At 33.2% G+C, this 24927-nt stretch overlaps 1 protein-coding gene and 1 long non-coding RNA gene across 2 annotated transcripts; both read left to right on the top strand.

Moving 5' to 3' along the window:
* The first annotated feature begins 757 nt into the window (after nt 1-757).
* On the top strand, nt 758-1838 carry LOC133793999 (uncharacterized). Its single transcript, XR_009875069.1, has 3 exons — nt 758-815; nt 1060-1141; nt 1370-1838. It is a non-coding gene; the product is annotated as an uncharacterized LOC133793999 (long non-coding RNA).
* A 1557-nt stretch (nt 1839-3395) lies between these two features.
* Nucleotides 3396-6224, top strand: LOC133798296 (7-dehydrocholesterol reductase-like). The gene is made up of 6 exons (XM_062236537.1): nt 3396-3507; nt 3994-4120; nt 4638-4738; nt 5237-5362; nt 5466-5530; nt 5978-6224. The coding sequence occupies exons 1-6, from the start codon at nt 3397-3399 to the stop codon at nt 6042-6044; spliced, it is 597 nt and encodes a 198-aa protein (XP_062092521.1). The 5' UTR covers nt 3396; the 3' UTR covers nt 6045-6224.
* Nucleotides 6225-24927: the final 18703 nt, after the last annotated feature.

Genomic DNA, 24927 nt, shown 5'->3' with positions numbered 1-24927 from the left:
GTCTCTCTCTCTCTACCATAACCTTCTCGCCTCACGCCTCTCCCCTCGGTCTGCCTCTTCCCTCGGTCTCTCTCTCTCTCTCTCTCGCATGGCCAACAGATGAATGGAAGGGTATAGTGCCTCACGCCTTTCCCCCTCGGTCTCTCTCTCTCTCTCTCTCTTGCATGGCCGACGGATGAATGGAAGGGTATAGTGCCTCACGCCTCTCCCCTCGGTCTCTCTCTCTCTTTCTCGCATGACCGACGGATGAATGGAAGGGTACAGGTGCTTCTATATGAAATTTCCCTCTCAAAAGTCCCTCCTCTCAATCCAGCCAACGGTGGCAATTGGAAATGTCCGAGGCTTCGCTCCGAGCTCCGCGAGAGAAGACCAGTAGCCAGTAGGAGAAGAAGAGTGAAACACACTCTATAACCGTACCAGATCACCAGATCTAATACACTCTCCTCTCCTCCTTTTCAGATCTCTCTTTCGCAACTTGCAAAAGTCTAAGGTAAGTGTCTCTCTCCATGTCTCTGCAATTGCTCATCTATAGCTGTTCTTTCCTTTATCGGATCTTGGCTCAATGGCTTTCGATCCGAGTTCTCGGCATTTGTTTCTGGTTGATGCTAATTTCAGTCAGGCGTCCTTTTGATTCACATGTTTTTTTGGTTTAATATTGGGGAGAATTGCGGAACGAGGGGAATTTTGATTGAAGAAAGTAAAAATGGCGGGTGGTGCAGCTGGTGGTTTTGTTACACGGGCATTTGAATCGATGCTGAAAGAATGTTCGGGGAAAAAACATCCTGAACTTCAGAAGGCTATTCAGAATTATATAGGTTATGCTTCTTTTCAATTTGAAAGTGATAATGTCGATTTTTTCGAATGCATTTTCTTGTTTGCGATTGAAATTAGAGGTGGCTGTTATTGACTAGAATTAGCAATGAACAGTTTTGTTTTGGTTTGTACATTTCACCATCATCACAAACATCCGCTTACTATGTCAATTGTCCATTAAGCTGGAGATGAGAAAATTCAAGGTGTAACTCACTAGTTTGTTTTGTTGTAATAATTTTTTCTCAGATGGTACGAAAGAGGTCAATCAGGTTCAGCCTTCCGCTTCCAGTGAGACAAACAAAGCTGCATCGGTTGCTGGTGATGAGAGGTTTGTACTTCTTATTCCCCCCCACCACCCAAAAAAATAATAATAATAAAATAAAGATTAATGTAACTGTTACAATCTTTAACTTGTTCTTGTGTAATTTCTGTTGATTTTTTTTTATGCAATCAGGTCAAGTAGCACATCTTTAACATGTAAAACTTTACTTATCAAATCCTCTGTAACAATAAGATGTCCTTTAATTGTTGTGTATGGTATCTCTTTCTGTTGCAGTTCACTTGAAGATGGAGCTGCAAAATCTGAAACAGAGGAAAACCAGTCACAAACAGTTCCTCACGATGCCGAGGCTATTCCAGTTGCTAAGCCAGTGAGCATAAGTGCAACTATTTCCACTGTCTTGGCAAGTGCTGGGAATACTTTGGAGGGGTCTGTGGCAGAACTTGTGTTGAGTCCTCTTCGACTTGCATTTGAGACAAAGAAATTGAAAATCTTAGAATCTGCTTTGGATTGTCTTCATGTATGTATTTGTCATGTTTTTTATTTTCATGCTCTGAATTTTATAGGTTAGCATTGTGTTTAAAATTTTCCATTTGGCTCTTGATATCAGTTCTCCTGTGCGAAAGATTGAGGAGATTGATAGATGGGAAGTGAATTTTGAGTTTAATTGAGAGATGTAATATGGGAACGGTAAATTTGCAAAACAAGCTTGAATTGTTGGTTTTTGATTTGCATGATCATGGAAAAAAAATATGAAATTCTCTTTTACTAGAGAAAGATATACAAAAAAAAGAATATTAGCATTTTGTTGGAAGTGGTTGGATTGAGATGAATGGAAGTGGTTGGATTGGAAGGGTACGGAGGAATGGACTTCCAGGACTGAAACTGCTAATGTGCTGCATGAGCCAGTATGTCTCTTTTCATCTCATCTCATCTTGCAAGTCATTTATAATTTAAGTAGTTTCTTTTTCTCTAGAGTTAATTATGAGAAATTCATAAACATTGTTTGGTAAATGAAAATTGTATTGTTCTGCTTTACTAACTCTGTTAGATCATTCCTTTTAGAGCCTGAAGTTATTATAGTATTACTCAGTTGTGTAGCATCTTTTTCATTTAAAACCGATGTCTTAGGTTTTATTCATCTTATTTTGTTTTTCAGACTTCACCTTCTGAATTATTGCAGTGATCACTAATTCACTATGATTAATGTGCATCATTATTCATTACAATGTTATTAATTAATTTGTCTGTTTTACTCTTATTTACAAATTCTTTGTGAAATGTTGGAATTTATTAGCTGATGAGATATTCTGAAATTTCATAATGTTCCAAGTGAAATATTTCTTTGTTTTAAGTTAAAGGACAGTGCTGCCGGTTAATTACTGTTTTGAAAGTTAGATGCTTATATTGTTCAGTTTGGGATTGATATAAGCAATGTGCTATATTATATCTTGGTACTTTTTTTTGGTTGTCTTCAGGTTTGGCATATTCAATCCTTCAACTGTTTATGATCATTTGGGAGAAATATATTCTGCCCTTATTTTCGGAAGCTTGGTTTTTTGCATTTTATTATACATAAAAGTAAGGATTTTGAATTGTTATGTAATACAATTGTTGTTCCCCTTTCACAAATATGAACTTAGAGATACATTTTTGAGACTCTTTCTTTCTGTTTTAAGGGCCATGTGGCACCGTCTTCCACTGATTCTGGGTCGTCTGGGAACATCATAATTGATTTCTATTGGGTAAGTGTGATTCTTCTGGGATTTCTGCTTTTCTTGTTTATTAAATTTGGGATGTGGTAAATTAGAAAAAAACTGTAATGAGATAAGGTTGTGAAGGTACATGTAAATTTAGGATTGTCGACTAGATTTTTGGAGTGTGACATTCTTTGTAAGGATAATTCACCTATCAGTTGTTCTTAAGTCTTATTCAAGGGCTTTGTGCTATCACATGTAAATACTATTAGAAATCACAATAGTTCTCTGCTTGATTTCTTCTTCTTTTTTATTTATCTAGTTTTTTAATTTAAATAATCATAATAATAAAATTAGCACAAGTCTTGGCACCACTTGTCAACTGTCAAAAGGACTTTGAGTGGATTTTTGGTGGTGGTGGTTGTTACTTGTTTCTGTTAGTTTTTTGTTGTTGTCATTTTTACTATTTCAATTTTGCTAGAGAGTATGTGCTTTGTAGCAGCTTAAACTCTGCTGGGTTACTAAGTGTATGCGGTCATTATTGAAATTTTCCCAAACCATAACTTTTGAATATCCTTTCGAATTTCGATTGTCTTTTTGCAAGGTATGGAACTCTATCCTCGCATTGGTAAAAACTTCGACATTAAAGTTTTTACAAATTGCAGATTTGGAATGATGTCTTGGGCAGTTCTAGCTGTAACCTATTGCATAAAGCAGGTAGCGTCTATGGGATAGTTGTGAATTATGCCTAATTATGTCAGTAATTCAGCATCACTTTGTTTATGTCCATGGTGTTGGTTGATGTGCCAGTTGCAATATGAATTGCATTTTAGGTTTGAAACTTGGCTCGCTTACAATTTGAAATATGTGGCAGCAGTGTAGCCATTGTATTGTGTGAACTTAGACTGTTAAAATTTTATTAACGAATCTGAGTTGCTTTGCCACAAAATCTCTACAATCCATTTCCAGCGGCCAATCATTTTCCCTCTTGTTCAAGGATTGTTTCTCTGTATAATTCATTTGAACAAAAAGAACACTTAATCTTACTTTACTGTGTGCCCGTGCAGCTGGCCTGGTGGTTATTTCTTACCTCTAAATCAGACCCGACCTTCCTGTTTTACACTTCTACAACAGATTGCTTTGTGGACACACTCTTTAGCTCTTTTCCTAGTATTTAACGTCTATCTTTTTTCTTTTTACCAGTATGAAGTGAACGGCAAAGTGGCTGATTCAATGCTTGTTAATACCATATTGATGCTGGTGTATGTTACTAAGTTTTTTTGGTGGGAAGTTGGATACTGGAGCACAATGGATATTGCACATGATCGAGGTTCTACATCCTTTTATTTTAACTTTCCATCCTTGTTATCCATTATTTTATTAAACATCATTTTGGCAATAATCTTCTGGATGGTTTGATATTTTGGAACATGTACAAATTTAGATGTCTTATTATTTTTTTGAATGCATACTAAGCATAACTTATATTTATGAATTAAGTGAGATAGAAATAAGATAACTTGTCTTCTATGAAGTCATCATCATTAAAGTCTCTTACTTTCGTTACCATTCGAAGATTATAGTTACTTCCCCTTTAACCTTTTCCATCTATTGCTGTATTTGATCCCAATTACTTGGATTGGCTACCATGACGTTGCAAATTCTTGGCCTTAATTTTACCAGATAAATTGTTTCTACTACCTAATTTTTCACTGTGATTAGAAGAGACCAAATAATTATTAAACAAATGTTCTTGTAGTGCTGAATTTATCTATTGCTTCTTTCTCGTTCTTTTGGTTTGTTCATACTTTCTCTCATTTGGATCATTGTACCTATCATTTTGACAGCTGGTTTTTATATTTGCTGGGGATGCCTTGTATGGGTGCCTTCTATATATACTTCTCCTGGCATGTACCTGGTCAATCATCCCGTACACCTTGGAACTCAGGTATAAAGTTTTCTATTCTAAGTTTATTTGGTCAATAAAATGTAATATTACTGCTTTTGTTCAGGAACAGTTCCAAAATGTTTTTCAACCTTTTCAAAATGTGAACACTTTTCTGCATTACTAGAGAGTAGGAAACTATAGCAATGGCTATGTAGATACCTTGGTGGGATTCAAACTTTAGACCTTATGGAAGCAAACCACATGTCTTCCCATTTGAGCTAACTCCCCTTGGTATACACCAGTAATATTATTATTAGCTTGTAAAAGCTGTATATTGGCAATTTGATTCTAGATTTGAGTTAGAAGCTGCAAATCTATTCTACCAGCCAAATGCAAAAGTTGAATGCTTGTAACTTTGTTTGTAAGCTGCCAAGCCCATGAGATGAGCGTAGACTTGATTTTTTTTGCAACCAACCATACTTTCTTTTCTGTCCTATTTCCCCATTGTCCCTGTTAAATTAATTCTTAATTTTAGTTGTCTACTTTGCTTTGTCACAGTTGGCACTCTACATCCTAGTAGCAGGCATTCTTTGCATATACATCAACTACGACTGTGATAGGCAAAGGCAAGAGTTTCGCAGAACAAATGGCAAAGCTTTGGTTTGGGGTAAAGCTCCATCAAAGGTATATGGTTCTCTGAAACTCGTTATTTGGTTCTCATTATACATACAATTTTCTGTATATCTGCTGCTAAATCCTGCATAATTCTTCCCTTTCTGTTTCACAGATAACTGCCACTTACACTACCACAACTGGGGAAACAAAAAGCAACATTCTTTTAACTTCGGGATGGTACGTTTTCAGGCTCTGCCATGTAAATCTGAACTAACTGGATTTTTTTTTCTTCTTGGTTATGAATGCGGGGGGTTCATAACCAAGAAGAAATATTAGCTGATCCAAGTAAGTAATTTTAGCTGATCCATGTAAATATAACTGCCACTTGTGCAATATTAGCTTTCATTCATAACCACTATGTCCCAGAAATATTAGCTGCATTTTTCTGGACTGTTCCAGCTCTTTTTAACCACGTAACTTACCTTACGAGTGCTACTAGTTTATTTGCTTGTATGGGAGAGACAAAATCTGATCATGTTAGTGGTTTCTGGTCCAACAGGTGTAGACAATTTACAAACCGATGCCAGTGTAGAGAAAAATAAATAAGTAGACGAAATGAATAATGGTTTGCGCGTTTTCATACAGATAAAGGCATAAAATCTTGACATGTGATTGTTATTGTAGGTATGGAAAATACTGGAAATTGTACTGCGAGAAGGTTCGGTATAGGGTCATCCCCGGAATTTACTGAGAAAATGTTGCACAAGTGTTTGTTCTATGTTGAGAATGGCATGTATATTCAGCCTTTCCAAATTAAATGATGGCAGGCTGGTATCATGTTGTTGTTATTGTTGTTTTTGTAATGGTCAACTTTATGGATGTTGTATTTCTCTCATCTTCAATGACCAAAAACTTTTCTTGTTTAGGAAAATTACTATAAAGTTTTGTTTCTATTTTTCATTTTTGAAGTAAAAATTGTTCAAGATTATAAAACTTTATTATGTTATGCTTTCAAACTTAAGTTAGAACTAAGATCTCATGAAGTAGACACATTTATGGTTTGAATTAGTTATTGTTTAATGTAATACTTATGGTTTATCAATCTATTGAGAATTACATTTTATGATTAATTTTGAATTTTTTTTATCAAAATACAATAATGAAAATCTTTTAATTAAAAAAAAACCATATAAGTATACTTATCAAAATAAAATTTAAAATTTTATTACTATATGTTATGATTTAAAAGCATATTATAAGCGTAAAAAATCGTTATGGTTTATATAATATAACAAACTAAAAATATTATTAAAATAATCAAATGTAACAGTTGAAAAGTGTTATGAAAAAAATACAAGATTAAATTTCAAATTTATAATCAAAAACTCTATCTAAATGTTATTATTTGAATATTATAGCATCTAAAAATGTGTTATTGAATAGTTTAAGATAACACCGAACATAACATTAAAAAAATGTTATAGAAAAGACTGGACTTTTAATAACATGGGCTACGTTAGCATTTTCAGAAGTGCTATCAATAGTCCCAGATAGCACTTTTTAAGTGTTATGAATACTGTTTTTTCTTGTAGTGTTCTCTGGTTGTTTTTCCTTTTTCTTGTCCTTTCCTTGGCCACCCTTCCTTTTCTTCGAATTTCCATTTGAAGTGGAAGGCTTGGTTTCAACAACATTTTCCTCCTCAACCTTAGTGGAACTTTTGTTTAGAGACTCAAACGTTTGCAACTCATTCAACAGTTGGATCATGTTGTACTCTAACTTGTTCATAACATCGTTGGTAGTGAATGCCGAAAAAGCTGGTGTGATAGATTTAAGTATCACACTTACTTGAGATCTCTCATCAATGGTAGCACCATGGATTTCTACATCGTGCAATATGTTGATCATGTCTAGGACATGTTCTCTGGCAGAAACATTTTTCTTCATTTTCATATTCATTGAGCTTCTAGTAGCATCATGTCTGCACTTATCAGATTGCTGGCCAACACATGCCATGTAGAGATTCCCAAATCTCATAAGTTGTTTCAAGAGTTTAAAACTTCTTTCTAATCACATCGCTCATACTAGCAAGCATATAACATTTGGCCTTATTGTTAGATAAGATCCAACTATCATATTTTTCTCTAGCAGTTTTGGCAGCAGTGGGAGCAAGAACCTTAGGACATTCCTCATTCAGGACAAACACGTAGCTTTCACATATCAAAACAATGTTCATGTTCGATTTCCATCTCATGTAGTTATCACCAGTCAATTTCTCATTGGCAAGTAAAGCAGTTACAAGGTTTGGATTAGACATATTGCTGAAAAATAAATAAATAAAATATAATGAATTAATGCATATAATTAATATCATTTTATATTTGGAATAGTAAGTATGATGCATGAATGCAGCATATAAAAAAAAATACTATTCCACGATAGATTAATTTGAAATTTAATGGACCAGCCTTAGGGTAGGTCAGACTAATTACAAATTAACCTTGAGACAAGATCTCAACTCCATAAAGTGAAAACTTAAAAACTCATTTTCCTATTTTGACTTAGGAATTATTATTAGTTTGATTAAGATGTACTAGTCGTGCTCGAAAGCCTAGATACAGCTTCGGAGTGTAACCCATTATTTTTCAATTAATGACTTAACTCAAGAGTGTGTCTTACGGTTAGTCAAACTTAAAATACGTCACAGATCTTATTCTCGTAAGAGAAGCCAACCATGAGATAAAATAAACATATTCGGAAGTGTTTCCTTAGGGAGGCTGCAAACGGAGGCGACATGGGGCCCTTCCTATGCTTCTTGGTGTTCAACCAATAATGGAGACCATGGGACTTATTGCCATAATTCTCTCTCCTACTCACTATTTTAAAAGAATGTGTTTTTCTCAAAATCAATATTTTCGAATTTGGTTGTAAATGATATTCTAATAAATACTAATCCAATTATGCAAAATAAATAATCGTGCCCTGATGTAATTTTATTTATTTATTTTTCTTTTTAAGAAGAATACCATTTAATTTAATAAAACATTTTTATGAAATAAGAAAATAAAAAAATTTTAAATTATATTTACCATCTTAACTAATTAAGACTAAATTAATTATATGATTTATGAAATAAAAACATATAATCAATCCTAAGCATGTTTTTTAAAAAAAAAAAAAAATAGATGCATGCTTAATATTCACTACAACAATTTTCACTTTTAATGACTCTCTATAATGACTTGCACCAATGGTAAGTCATTAAAAGTATTCAGGGATATTTAAAGTCTAATGGTGTAAGTCATTAAAAGTTATTGTTGATGACTACCAAGGTAAGTCATTAAAAGTGGTGGGAGACGTTAATTGAAAAATATGAATATAAAATTATTTATTTATAAAATATCAGACTTGTAAGAGCATCTGACGTCTCCCCTGGGAAGACGTTAAATGTTTGGCCTAATATATATATATTCAGCCTTTCTTTCTTTTTCCCCGAGCGCACGAACCAGAGGCGGAGAAAGGTGATTTTCTAGGCGATTTCAGGGAAATCTTTTGACGATTTTGGCCGATTTTAGGCTATAAAGTCTCATTTGAGGTAAGTTTTTATTATTTATAAGTGTTGTATAATAGTTAGGATCATTTTCATGCTTATTATCTCTAGTTATTAAGAAATTGATATTGGGATTTTAGGGTTTATGAGTTGCGGTTTTGGGTGATTTTTGGCTCAACAAAATCGATTTAAAGCATATTTGAGGTAAGATTTCAAGATTAAACAATGTATTATAGTTAGAATGGTATAAAAAATTATTTTTGTGCATTTTTTTAATATGATTTGTGGGTTTTATTAGAAATATTAGTTTAAAGTATGAAAAATAATTTTTATGTATATTTGAGATACTATATTGTTTAATTTTAAGATGATACCACATTATTTACTATTTTTAATTTTTTATTACTATTTAATCTGAAAATTATACATTTTTTAATTAATTTTTAATGTTTGTTAAGTATATATATGTAAATATGTTTTGCTAAAATGTATTTAATAATTGTCTAAAATAAGAAAAATAATTTAATTTGAATTTTACATACAAAATAGTAATTCAAGTTTATAATGTTTATAATTTATTTTAATTAGAAAATTATATATATTTGTAATCTTTATTAAAATTTAAGTAGGTTATTTATATATAGTTATGTTATTTTATTGATTTATTAATCTAATTATTTAATGAAGTTTGTTTATTAATATTTTATTTATTAAAAAATTTAGTTTTGTAGGTTGTGAATTTAATAGCAAAGTGCGCTCTTGCAAAGTGAAGTAAATTTGTTAGCTAGGACTATTAATTGCAAGTGGTACATACATTATCTTCTTTCTTGTTTTAGTATTATTAAACTTTTGTTAGAGGGGTTTAAATATCTTAAATATTCATCCATAGTGAAGTAGGTTCTGAGATTAAAATTGTGTGTTTCGGTGATAACAGAAGGTTGAGAACTGTGTGTTTTAGTGAAGTAGGTTCTGGAAAATTTGTTTGTGTGCTGCGGAGCTATAAGGAAGAAACTTATTGTGTGTTATTTGAATTTTTTGACTTGTTGTTCACAGATGGTTAGATCATTATTATAGGGGAAATGCTGCTCGATTTTGTCTAGAATTATGTATTTTATTATTCTATTATTATATTTGTATTGTGTTTTGCTTATTCGATTGGATTTGATTAGATTGACAGATGGTTAAGTTACTAATATAGGGGAAATGCTGCCTATTTTTTCGTATGCTTATTTAGTATTTTTTTTTTAGTTTAATTTTTCATAGACATAGTTAACAATTTATTTATTATTAAAGTATATATAATTAAATAATAATTAACTAATATATTTTACTTTGCATTTTTTTTAGCTAAACACTACACCATATACACCAGCACATATTAATGAACTGCGACAACACTGGGCGAATCATATGCTACCGATAATTCAAGGTCATCGTCACATATATTAGGTTTTTTTTTACATTTTATTTCTTACCATATGTCTAGCTAGCTAGAGTAATATTTGTTAATTTTGTATGTTTAACAAAAAATATTACAATTTTGTATATTTAGCTAGCAAAAACATATTATATACACATTTCGGTTTTATTAATAAAAATTCACAATTTAAATTTGCATATAATTTAGATTTTTTAATTAATATATTTAATTCTATTTCAAAAAAAAATTAATATATTTAATTCTATTAATTAATATACTGAAAGTAATTATTTAATTATTTATTTAAAAAAATTACAAAAACCAATGACGTCTCTCAGGGGGAGACGTTGGAAGTCTACAAAGTCTCCCCATGGGAGACGTTGTAGGTACCTATGACGTCTCCCATGGGGAGACTTTGTAGACTTCCAACGTCTCCCCCTGGGAGACATCATAGGTTGTACACGTACACCCTATGACGTCTCCCAGGGGGAGACGTTGGAAGTCTACAAAGTCTCCTCATGGGAGACGTCATATGGCCACTTTAGATGGCTTCTGCAACAACGTCTCCCCTAGGGGGAGACATTAAATGTCTACAATGTCTCCCCCATATAGCCATTAAATGTCTATTTTGTTGTAGTGATTGTTAGGAAAATATGTATTTTGTCTCAATGGAAATAATAATAAATTACAACTCTATGCAATATATTACAAATAAATAATGATTGATTAAAAAAAGAGTTACAACTCTATAACTGAAAATTACAAATAAACAAAGAAAATGTACAAAATGATGAAGAAGAAGAGAATAGTAAAATACAACTCTAAGCAAAAGGTTACAAATAAAGTAAAGTGTTTGAAACAAAAGAAAAGATTACAACTCTTGAACAAGAAATACAAGTAAATAGAGAAGAACAATATAAAGATGAAAAGCAATAGAATGAAAGAAAGGAACAAGAAACAAAAGATGAACAACTTTCACTCACACTACCAAAGTGAAGAGTGTTGGGGGTCACCAACTTGAACAAGGATTGAAACCTTTGTCCAAAAGCTTATTTCCCCCTAACTCAAGCACTAAGGGATCTCTCACAGATTATAGGAAATGCTTTATGGAATTATCAAGCCTCAAGGTGTTTCTAGCCAAGTGTTCTAATGGATAGAAATATTGTGTTTTACAAGTGAGCTATAGGCTCCTATTTATAGAGTTTAGAGACACCATTTGAATTTCAAATTCCACAAACCTCCATGGATGTTACCAATGTTTAATTGGATTAATATGGAATTAAAAATGAGATTTCGGAGTTATTTGGATATTTTGAGCCGTTCAACAAAGATTGAAAAAACTGAAAAAATGGTCAGTTTTTAGCCTATGGCCGCGGCCACTAGTCTCTGTCCCACAGGCCGTGGCCACCAACATCCAGTGGCTACGGCCACCGACCGATTTCAGCACTTAAAAATGTGCTATTTTTACAAACGATTCCAAACCCTCCCAAATGATTTTGTAACTCCCAAAACACATTACTGGGGTTAAAATCATATCTCTAACAGCCATTTCACATATGGCTTTATGAAATTCATCTCAATATTGTGTAACAACAAATTTACACAATAAATGGTAATATTTGGAAGTTACAAATTGGTAACACCAAATATGTTTCATTATTTGGATATATCTCATATATCTAAATATTGTAACTCTCTATTATATGTTACAATATGTGACACTCTTTGTCACATTTATTTAATCTAAAACATTATATTATAATATAATATAATATTACATTATATTATGAAATAATATTACATTATATTATGAAATAATATAACATCCCCCCACTAGATTAAATAGTTATTTATTGTAACACTTATTTAATCAATCATTATATTTTAAAATATAACATACCCCCCACTTGATTAAATAAGAACTCTCTCTTATAGGAGTCATTCCATTAGTGCATAAAGCAAAGTGTTTTTCAACTTGAACTTTACTATAGTGTAATTATCACAAAATTTGTCGAAAATTTGGTTGCACTAGGCATTGAACCATCTTTTCATGATAACAAATCGGTGATAACACACACACATTTGCGATGTTCACTTAAGACCTGTATGTCTCGCTTTGCACCGTTAATGGCCATTTGAACTTTCCATTCATGGACATTCTTGAGAATACTCCCAATTCTCATGAGAGGTGGCACCACCCCTAGGCCATATAGGTAGAATTCTTACAGTATTTTGTTACCAAAAATACTTGTCTTTGCAAGACTGAATTCTATTAAAAAACCTTTCGGTTTTAACCCTCCACTTGGGAACACACAAGTACTCAATATCTCAGATGGGTCTTGTTTGGAGTACATCTAATATTCACTTGATTGACTTGTTATTACCTATTGAATCTAACACTATTTGAATAACTAGTGTTAAGATAGGTTACCACCAATCGTGAATCTCTTTTGGGAGTTTAAGTCCCATCCCTCGAGATGATGCGGCCACTAAATCCCTCGTTACTGGCTTAGTGAAATGATCCACCAAATTTTCACTTGTTCTCACATAGGATATTGAGATGACTCCTCTTTGAATCAATTCTCTTACATATCCATGTCTTAGACTAATGTGTCTAGACTTCCCATTATACACTCCGCTGTATGCTCTAGCCAATGTTGCTTGGCTATCACAACGTATCGATATAGTAGATACATTCTCTTTGATTAGGGGAATCTCTATCAACAGATCCCTTAACCATTCGGCCTCTTTTCCGGTAGCAGCAAGAGCTATGAACTTTGCTTCCATAGTGGAATGAGATATACAAGTTTGTTTCTTGGAACCCCAAGAAATTGCACCTCCACCAAGTGTAAATACCCAATTAGTTGTGGACAAGTTGTCCCCAAGATTGGATATCCAACTTGCATCTGTATATCCTTCTAATGTCGAAGGAAATTTGGAGTAGTGAAGGCTTAGTCCATTGGTTTTCTTGAGATAACCTAGGACTCTTCCAATGGCCTTCCAGTGATCCACACTTGGATTACTTGTAAACCTACTAAGTTTACTTACCGCAAATGCTATATCAGATCTAGTACACTGGGCAGTGTACATTAGACTCCCTATAGCATTAGCATACTCCAATTGAGCCACCGCTCTTCCTTCATTCTTCTCTAGTTTTACACTATGATCGAATGGAGTATTGGCATCTTCAACCTTGAGATAGTTAAATTTGTTCAATACTTTCTCAACATAGTGGGCTTGCCCTAACGCAAAACCCCCACTATGTTTCTTTACTTTGATACCAAGTATGGTGTCAACTTCTCCAAGATCCTTCATCTTGAAGGTTGATGATAGAAACCTCTTCGTTTCTTCTATCCCTTTCATGCTATTACTTAGAATAAGCATGTCATCCATGTATAAGAAAACAATGATCACATATCCCTTACAAGTTTTGGAATAGAAACACTTGTCTCCATTGTTATGTCTAAACCCATTAGACATGATGGTTTGTTCAAATTTCTCATCCCATTGCTTAGGAGCTTGTTTCAATCCATATAAGGATTTTACAAGTCTACAAATTTTATGTTCATATTTTGGTAGGACAAACCCTTCGGGTTGTTCCATATAAACCTCCTCATTGAGGTCACCATTAAGGAATGCTGTTTTGACATCCATTTGATGAACATACAAGTTGTGTATAGAAGCTAAAGCGAACAAAATTCTTATAGAAGTTGTTCTTGCAACAGACGCATAAGTATCGAAATAATCGATACCCTCCTTTTGCCTAAACCCTTTAGCTACTAATCTAGCTTTAAAGGTTTGGATAGTGTCGTCAGTGTGGTATTTTCTCCTAAATACCCACTTACACCCAATTGGCTTAGACCCCGGTGGGAGGTCTATCAATTCCCAAATGTTATTGGAAAGAATGGAATCCATCTAATCATTGATGACTTCTTTCCAAAATGCACTATCTCTCGATTGCATAGCTTCTCTATAAGTCTTAGGATCATCCTCAACGATAAGTACAATAGGAATTTTCCTAATGACTTCCTCTCTATTTCCTTCTACCATGTAGAATGAAATTCGTTGAGAATCTATCTCATCCACTACTAGATTTTTATGATCCTCTTGAGAATCAACTTTGGATGTAGAAGCTTGAGAATTGTTCTCATATAACAAATTCTCCATAAGATATGTTGAAGCTTGAGAATTGTTGTCACATAACATATTCTCAAAAAATTCAACTTCTCTAGATTCAATCACAACATTAGACTCTAAGTCTAATAGCCTCTAAGCTTTACTATAGTTGGCATAACCAACAAAAGCATACTTTATGGCTCTTGAACCTAACTTTGTTCTATTAGGTTCATTTTTCTTGCAATATGCAAGACACCCCCACACTTTGAAGTACCCTATGTTGGGTTTTCTTCCTTTCCATAACTCATATGGAGATATCTCATTTTTCTTCATCGGTATTCGATTGAGAACGTGACAAGCGGATAAAAGCGCTTCACCCCTTAAGTTTAAGTTCAACTTAGAAAACACCAACATAGAGTTTATCATCTCCAGATAAGTCCTATTTTTCCTTTCGGCAACACCATTGTGTTGTGGTGTATAAGGTGCAGTGCTCTCATGAATTATAAAATTTTCTTCACAAAATGTATTGAATTCATTAGAGAAGTACTCTCCTCTATCACTTCCTAGCACCTTAATCGTTTTATTTAGTTGATTTTCAACTTCTAATTTATACAATTTAAAAGCATCAAAAGTTTCATCTTTATGCTTTAAAAGAAACACATAGGTATATCTACTAAAATCATCTGTAAAAGTAAGAAAATACATTTTGCCACCTCTAGTTAAAAGACCATTTAATTCACAAAGATCACTATGGATTAAATCTAGTAAATTAGATGATCTTTCTACACTAGGAAATGGTTTCTTAATCATTTTCGCCTTAACACATGTTTCACATTTACCATAGTTTTTAATATTGCATGCAATCATACCACATTTTACTACTCTTTTCATGGTAGAAAAACCTATATGCGATAGTCTTAGATGCCACAAAAATAAAGAATCATACTCAATAATATAGGCAGAATTAGCATTTTTACTGATAACATTGAAAGTTACATCATTGGTGCACAATTTAACCATTCCTTCACAAGAGTATCCTTTTCCCAAGAATACATTTGATTTGGTAAGCATGAGTTTACCGGACTCAAAAACGGCTTTAATGCCGGGCTTGCCAAGCAAATCACCACTTACCAAGTTTCTACTCATTTCGGGAACATAAAGTACATTCACTAATGTAACTTTCTTGCCGGAGGTGAAGTAGACTTCAATAGTACCTTTGACAAGTACCTTGGATTTGCCCTCATTTCCCATTTGTATCTCATGGTTGCCCTTTGACTCTTCAAAGGTCTTGAACAATGATTTGTCATAGGTGACATGGACGGTGGCACATGTATCATACCACCACCCTTTCACCTTGCCTTGGACCGCATTCACCTCACTAAGGGTTGCAACAATGTTTTCCTCTTGAGTTGCGTTCACCTTAGATCCTTATTGGTCTTTTCTATGTCTACACTCTCTAGCATAGTGACCCTTTTTCCCACACACAAAGCAATGACCTTTCTCGCCCTTAAACTTGTTTGGGTTGGTTTTTGGACCCAAAGGTTTCTCATTACCCTTTTTCCTTTTGTTTTTTGGGATGTTTTGGTTATGACACCGCATTTGCTTTGGAAGTCTCTCCATTAGACCCCTCCACAAGTTTATCTCTACATATCGATTCCTCTTCGATTCGAATATGCTTTTGGATCTCCTCCAAAGAATAATCCTCATTTTTATGAAGGATTCTTTTCCTATAGCTCTTCCAAGTTGGTGGTAATTTAGCCACTATAGCACCAACTTGAAAGGCCTCAGGAAGCTCATTCTTTAAAACTTTCAGTTTGTTAACAATTATTTGCAATTCATGAATTTGAGGAAGAATAGGTTTATCACCAAAAAATTTGAAATCGAAGTATTGAGATATCAAAAACTTTTTGGTACCTTCCTCTTTTGCCTTAAACTTTTTCTCAAGTGCATCCCGTATCTCCTTGGTCGATTTGGTCTCGGTGTAGAGGTCATAGGGCCTATCGAATAGGGCATTAAGGATATGACCCCTACAAAGATGGTTTTCTAATGGACCCAAAACGGGTATGTTTTAAATATTTATAAATCGCAAGCGCACGAATCGTTCATATAGAATAGTGATCGTGTAAGCAAGGATATCGAACCCAAAGGAGTTGTCTTAAAATCGAAAAGAAAACTATTTTAAATCAAAATTAATAAATTCTAACCTAGCTCCAAAGATTGATGCGAGTTTTGTATAATGAAGATAAAATAAAAGACAATAATAAAAATATTAAAGAAAAATATATAAACATAAATTAAAAGTAAAAATCAAGATGGTAAAATAATATTATTAAGGATTAGAATCCACAAAATATAATTTCAATAATATTTATAAGTACATTGATTCCCAAGTTTTAGTGATAGTTAAAATAAATCAAACTATCATTTTCCAAATAAATTTGTAATTTTAAGCACCAATTATTTCTAAAAAGACAGGATTTTTCTTCACTTTTCAAAATTATAATTTCAAAGCATTTAGTGTAAATCAATCTAATGAAATAACAAATAAATCAATGAATATTATTCATAAGGCAAAACGTAATATTTTTGTTCTAAGCATGGATGTGTACAATTTAATGGCACATCTTACACAAAGAATATTATGTTTTTGCACTAATGAAGAACAAAGTGTAAATATGTGCTAACAATCCAAAATACATGATATTTAAGATGAAAGAAGATATTTGAAGAAGAAAATTCCATAAACTTTGTTGCACAAAATGGGAAATCAACATACAAAATAAACACTATCTAGTTACATATTGTTTCATCATCACCTTAATAATCTTAAAAAGATTAGAAACTCATAACTAAAATAGAAAATATAAACTAAAAATTACAAACATAAATAGGAAAATTTGGAGAAGAAACCCCCAAATTTTTCCTCTAAAAATACATAGAAAATAACCAAAAAGAATAAGAAGATGAAGAGAATAGAGAGGTTTTGAAATGTGTAGAATTTTTGGTATGGTAACCTCCCCTAAAATGGACCCCCTAAATAGTCTTCAAAACTCCATATTTATAGCCAAAATGAGGTATTAAAATAATCATTTAAAATTAATTAAATTGATTAAATTAATTTAATTAATTATAATATGATAAATAGAGGTAAAATATAGGGTGTAATAATGATGTTTTGGGGTAAAATGTGTAGAAAGTGGGGAAAAAAGTTGGCATTTTTGGCAATTGTGGGACAAGGGAACATTGTCATTTTTTGGGCTCAAGAGAAATAAAGGGGCTAGTTTGGGGTTTTGGCTGGCAGCTGCTTTGGGCATGGTAGTGGGTAGAGGTGTGCAGGCGTTGGTGGGAGTACTCGGCTGAAGTGTTGATGGCTGGCAAAAGGAGAAATTGGGCAGCAGTTGCTTCAGATGTCATTTGGGCCGACTGGTGAGGAGAAGGCTGGCTGGTGGGCCAGGAAAATGGTGCTGAAGGAGAGAAACGGGCTGGGCCTAGTTGGAGGCAGCTGGGCATTTGAGGCTTATGTGCCATTTTTTTGTTATTTTCTTTCAAAACTACCACCTTTCCTTTGATTTCCTTGTTTTTCAAGGGCCACAAATGAAATAATTTTCCTACAAAATAAATTATAAACTAAATTAAAATTAAATATTTTCATTAATAAAATATACCATATAATTTCTATGAAAACATTAATTAAAATTTAATTTACATAACATTTAAGCTCAAAATTGCATCTTTATACTCATTACTTAACAATATTAATTTTAAATAATTAAACTATAATATTTTACAACAAAATTACTACAAAAACACACAAAAATCTATAAAATTAAAATAAACCTAATAAATTCAAAATTACTCACAAACTTAATAAATCAATTAAAAACTCAAGAATTAAGCAACAATTAGCACAAAAAAAGTGGTAAAATAACTCTATTTTGTAGATTTATCATTGTCCTCCTCCCTCTTCCTTCTCTTCTCCACCTCATCGGGAGTGTCTTTGTCGGATGGCTCAGCTAGAGGTGCCAAGGATGACTCAAGGATGTAGGCTATCTTGAGTGTTGTCAAAAGGAATTTCACCTTGTCTTGCCACCTAGTGAAATTGGATCCATCAAACCTATCCAACCTCACTAGGTCTTGGTTAATGATCTTGATGGTCTCACCTTCCATTGAAACAAACAATGGATAAGTTTTTGAATGTTAGGAAAATATGTATTTTGCCTCAATGTAAATAATAATAAATTACAACTCTATGCAATATATTACAAATAAATAATGATTAATTAAAAAAAGAGTTACAACTCTATAACTGAAAATTACAAATAAACAAAGAAAATGAAGAAAATGATGAAGAAGAAGAGAATAGTAAAATAAAACTCTAAGCAAAAGGTTACAAATAAAGTAAAGTGTTTGAAACAAAAGAAAAGAAAAGATTACAACTCTTGAACAAGAAATACAAGTAAATAGAGAAGAACAATATAAAGATGAAAAGCAATAGAATGAAAGAAAGGAACAAGAAACAAAAGATAAACAACTCTCACTCACACTACCAAAGTGAAGAGTGTTGGGGATCATCAACTTGAACAAGGATTGAAACCTTTGTCCAAAAGCTTATTTCCCCCTAACTCAAGCACTAAGGGATCACTCACAAATTATAGGAAATGCTTTCTGAAATTATCAAGCCTCAAGGTATTTCTAGCCAAGTGCTCTAATGGATAGAAATATTGTGTCTTACAAGTGAGTTATAGGCTCCTATTTATAGAGTTTAGAGACACTCTTTGAATTTCAAATTCCACCAACCCCCATGGATGTTACCAATGTTTAATTGGATTAATATGGAATTAAAAATGAGATTTTGGAGTTATCTGGGTTTTTTGAGTCGTTCAACAAAGACTGAAAAAATCGAAAAAAATTGTCAGTTTTTAGCCTGTGGCTGCGGCCACTGGTCTCTGTCCCACAGGCTGCGGCCACCAACATTCAGTGGCCACAGCCACCGACCAATTTCAACACTTGAAAATGTGTTGTTTTTCCAAACGGTTCCAAACCCTCCCAAATGATTTTGTAACTCCCAAAACACATTATTGGGGTTAAAATCATACATCTAACAACCATTTCACATATGACTTTATGAAATTCATCTCAATATTGTGTAACAACAAATTTACACAATAAAGGGTAATATTTGGAAGTTACAAATTTGTAACACCAAATATGTTACATTATTTGGATATATCTAAATATTGTAACTCTCTATTTTATGTTACAATATGTGACACTCTTTGTCACATTTATTTAATCTAAAACATTATATTATATTATAATATAATATAATATAATATAATATTACATTATATTAGATTATAAAATAATATAACAAATATGTATGGCATATTATAATGCATGATAAAGTATTAAGCAATTTAATGTTTAAGCAAATAAATAAATGTGGGTTGGGTTCTTTGGGCATTTCTAGTAAATTACAACACTTGTAAAGAAAAAATACACAAAAAAGCAATTAAACTAACTTAGGCCTAATGAAGAGCAACTCTTTTGATCTTGGACCTTTTCTTTTAGTCTTTGGGCCATTACCATTTTAATTATCCATTTTAATTTTGAATTACAATAACTTTTTTATTATCTTAAACAATTTTAAGAATAATTAAACTTGGGTTTTTAATACCCAATTAGTTATTTAGTCTCAATTTGAATTTGGGTTTTTAAACAATTAATTCAAAATAAAACAATTTTAATTAGGGATTTAAATTTGAAATAAAAATCACAATGGATAACAATTTTGGTGCTCGGCCGACCGTAGGGTCGGGCTCACAAGCTTTGGGTGGTCGCTACAAAGACTGGGGCGCAGTGGCACGCGACGTGGGTGTGGGTGTGATCAGGGGCAGCGGCTCGAGCCTCGGGGTTCGTGCTCAAGGCTCGGGCCAGAATTTATCAAAAGAATTAAAAAAAATTACAAAATTCATATACCCCAAAATGGCTTGCAATTTTTGTATATCTAGAAAATTTAAGAGTTTTTCCTAACCAAAAAACACCACGAAACCAACTCTTAAGAACATAAACAATTCATACATAAACATCCATCCATTCATATATTACACATAATATAAAAAATACATATGATACCCACACAGTAATTAACATACATAGGGATTAAAGATGGTTCTGGTATCAAATGTTAGGAATTGTTCCTAGTGCGTAGCGGAAATTGCAGTAATGGTAGCGTTGTATATTACAAAACAAAAATTCCATATAAACAACTTCATATGAGGATCCCTTAATATGCAATATGTTAATCAACAAAATACGAATATATGAAATTGATACAAAATGATTTACCTCTTGTAGCCTATCAAGAATCCTTGAATATTTTAATATATAATTTGATCTTCCTATCCTCGGTAGAGTACTAATACCAAGATCTTCCAAGACGTTCTCTACACCTCAAGATGTGGATGGGCACATATAGAACAAGAATCAAATTTGTGAATCAAAAGTATTCTCAACACATGAGACTCTTGATTATAGGCTAGAGAGAAAGGTTTTTCTTTTGTGAGAAAAAGATGATCACTTTTACTGATGCTTCTTCTAAAAAATTATTCTCCTATTTTCTATCATATAGAATATATAGGTATTATTATCGTAATAATAATAATCAAATAAAATTGATCATCTTAATAATAATAAAATAAATGATAATTAAAGACAAAGTCTTACATTCCATTTTAAAACCCTTTTCAGAATGTTTTATTAATTAATTAAATAAAATAAATAAATAACTGATCATTATCAGTAATGGTACACGCATAAGGCAATCCAGGAAACCCTATGTATGTAACACTTTCCTAAAATAAGGGGATTTGATTTTTCATGCATATTTATTTTAATTAAATAATAATTAGAAATTTAAATAAGGTATCATTTTTTTAAGGAAAAGATAACAACTTAAATTTCAAGATTCAAAATTTAAATGTTTATTATCATCTTATTATTAATTAAGTAAATATAATAATCAAAACCAACTTTGACTATCCTTATTTATCCTTTCTCACTTAAATAAAATAATTTATTAAAATCAATTTCTTTTATTTCTATAAAATTTCAAAAATTGCATTGATGCAATAATAAATTGTGCAACTTCAATTATCACATAATTGTATATTTATCTCGAAAAATAAATATTCTCTCAAATAGTCCATTCACAGTTTGACCATTGTATCAACTCTTACCTTGAATAGTGTTGATAGAGCCGCCCTGGGGACCTGTGGACAAACAATTCCAAGTTCCAGCAAATAATAGATTATTAACCAAAACTCTTTGACTCAATAATAATATTTATTAATCTCATTATTACTCCACAACAAATATGAAACTGCACTCTTGAGAATTAAAGACATGTATTTACTGAGTACTTTATTGAAACCATAAAGTTTCCATTGATATAATCATTACATACAAAATAATCCTCGATTGATGATTCATAATTAAGTGGGAAAAAAATTAATGTTTTACCCTTTTAATTATATCTTGATTCCTAGTGTACCATTGACTTTACTAGTGAAGGTTAATTCATAATCTGATTATAAATTTGACGTCAATAACATTTTCAGTTCCAATTGCCAACCCAATGGGAACCCTCATTCAATTATAAGAAGGTATAGATTCCATATATGTTAAGCTATATCCCCATTCATATACATCATTGAATCCCCAAAATAATAGTTCTTAGACTGATCATTCTGACAAACTGTAATGCATGAATCAAATGATCAAATGACATATATAGGAGTTCATAGAAACTTCAGGATTAAGATCAATTTGTATATGATCATCAGTTGATGTGTTTTATAATACTACAAAATGGTATTTAAACAAGTATTATCAAATCACATCACGTCCAGTTTTACATACTCTCAGTATGCAAAGTACATCCACTAAAGTGTCCTACTGCACTATTAACCCAAATCTAGGTCACATGTATTCATAATACTAGTGGGTCGTACTAGCAGTAATTAATCTAAAGATTCCACAACTTTATTTTACTGCAAACTATTTAAGTCCATTTTATCAATCTCGATCCTCTCATACCAATATGAGATTGAGACCACATAGATGAACTTGGGAATTTTATGATATTTACTTAATATTATTAATAATAATATAGTACATAAGCTACATATACACAATAATTCAATTCATTTATTCATTTCATTAAAACCTTTGTCAACTACAATTTCTTTAAGGGCATTATTCCCAACACTCACAGTTGATAAGATTCCATCACTTTCATCGTCATCATTAAATGATAAACGAAAAACCAAGGAAACTACTATTCCTTAAAAGGAACCCCAGTGCAACATCGTAGCGGGAGGATTGTGAGACAACGTGTTTGCTACGAACATGAGGTATATGTCCTTGTTTTTTATACAGACAATGATGATCCATTAACCTTCAAAGAGGATATGGATTATCCTGAAAATGAGATACTGGAAGAAGCCATGAACCAAGAAATGGAATCCATGTATTCCGATTCTGTCTCAAAACTTGTAGACCCACTTGAAGATGTCAGACCCATTGGGTGTAAATGAACATACAAGAAGAAAAGAGGTGTAGATAGGAAAGTGAAGTCTTTCAAAGCAAGGCTAGTAGCCAAAGGTTACACTAAGAGAGTAGGTGTGGATTATGAAGAAACATTTTCCCCTGTGGCCATGTTGAACTCCATTCGCATCCTCTTATCCATAGCTGCCACGTATGATTATGAGATATGGTAGATGGACGTCAAGATGACCTTTCTTAATTTCTATATTGATAAAAGTATCCATATGGTACAACAAGAAGGATTCATCAAGAATGGGGAAGATCAAAAGGTGTGTAAGTTGCTGAAATCCATTTATGGATTAAAGCAGGCATCTAGATCTTTGAATATCACATTTGATGAAACAATTAAAACATATGAGGCTCCGAAAAGAATTTTGGCGAATCATGTGTATTGTTACACCCAAATTTTGGGACCATCATAAATGAGTCTCAAAATGTAGGCTTGTAAAGCGTAAGTTCAAAAATGACAAGTAATGGCTCAACACTTGTATAAATGTGCGTGATTCATGACTTGTTCCTGTTGGTGATCGAGCGCAAGGTCAGAAGGCTCAAGCTTAAGCATCATGCTCGAAAGAATGAATCTTCCCCGAGGCATGTGTGTAATTCGAGTCTTAGTGCGAGCTCGAAGGTGTTCTCCGAAGATTGATCTCGATAAAATCATTGGCTAAGGATGAGGCTGACTTTAATAACGAGCTCGAAGTATTGGTCGATCTCGAAAACATGTAGACCTCGCGCTCGAGGTCAGCAATGCAATTTGTACACGACAACTGTTAGGAGATTCCTATTCCTTAGGGACTTTTTGTTATTTGATATTAAATCTGAATTATCATGGGATATTATGTAATTAATGCATTTAATTATATTTATTTCAAATTTGAATTATAACTTCCCGAAATAAGGGGAAGATATTTTGTTAACCAAGTCTATAAATAGCCTGGAGAATTTCATTTATGGACACACACAATTTGGTACTAAGAACACTATGCTAAATTTATTTGTAAAAGCTCTTAGAGAATATCACAAATCAATAATATTGACTTGTCGACTAGGCAGATTTTAACTGCTGAACCACGTAAAAATCCAACTGTTCTTCCTTGTTTACATAAATCATTGCTTAGTGCTCTTCAGATTTAAGTTGATGAAAAACGGCGTCAACAACTTGGTGCTTTCATTGAGATCATTAAGCAAATCGTTGGATTGTTTAGTCAGAAACCTCCTAAATTACCAATGGTTGCCGCGAACAACCCAGGTACTGGTGGGCGACCATTGCCCCAAATACCCGAGGTGCAAACTCCTCGCACTGAAGATTACCCACGGTGACATGGGAAGTGAGCAATGACAAACCACGACCCAGATGAGGGGAGTGCGTCCTCCAGACCGCCTGCGCCCAGGCCTAACGAGGACCTCTATTATAACCTAGAGAGGTATATCCCCATTGTTGAACTGGAGAATTGCCAACTGTACAAACAATTGGCAGAGGCCACAAGGCACAATGAATAATTGGTCAGGTAGGCTGCTGAGGTCCAGGCACCACCCCAAAGGCCCAGAGGACGTCCCCGACGGAGTACGACCACTAGGAGGGCTGAACAAAGGGTTCAACAGGCTCAGCCAAGGCCCAGGGAAAACCCTAGCGATGAACGCCCTAGGAAAAATACCCAAACTGATACGACTGGCAACTCGACTATGGAAGCAATAGTAGGAACAGGGAATAATCGATCTTGTCCAGCAGCTCGGATCTCTAACCCTGAATCTGTCAATAACAACCCGGAACTTTTCTGGGCCAATTCTGGACCTTCTAGGCCCAACAATGGGAGGACACCCCCATCTCCTATTAGACATATGCCATCTCCTATAAGACACCCTTCACTAGTCTGAGAGGCACCCTAGCCATCTCCTCATAGGAACCAGGCAAGGGAGCCTGCACCACAAAGGCATTCTCGCAGT

This window comes from Humulus lupulus, chromosome 8 (assembly GCF_963169125.1).
Source record: "Humulus lupulus chromosome 8, drHumLupu1.1, whole genome shotgun sequence".
NCBI classification, from domain to species: Eukaryota; Viridiplantae; Streptophyta; class Magnoliopsida; order Rosales; family Cannabaceae; genus Humulus; species Humulus lupulus.
This window is presented reverse-complemented; position numbering and strand designations above follow the sequence as displayed.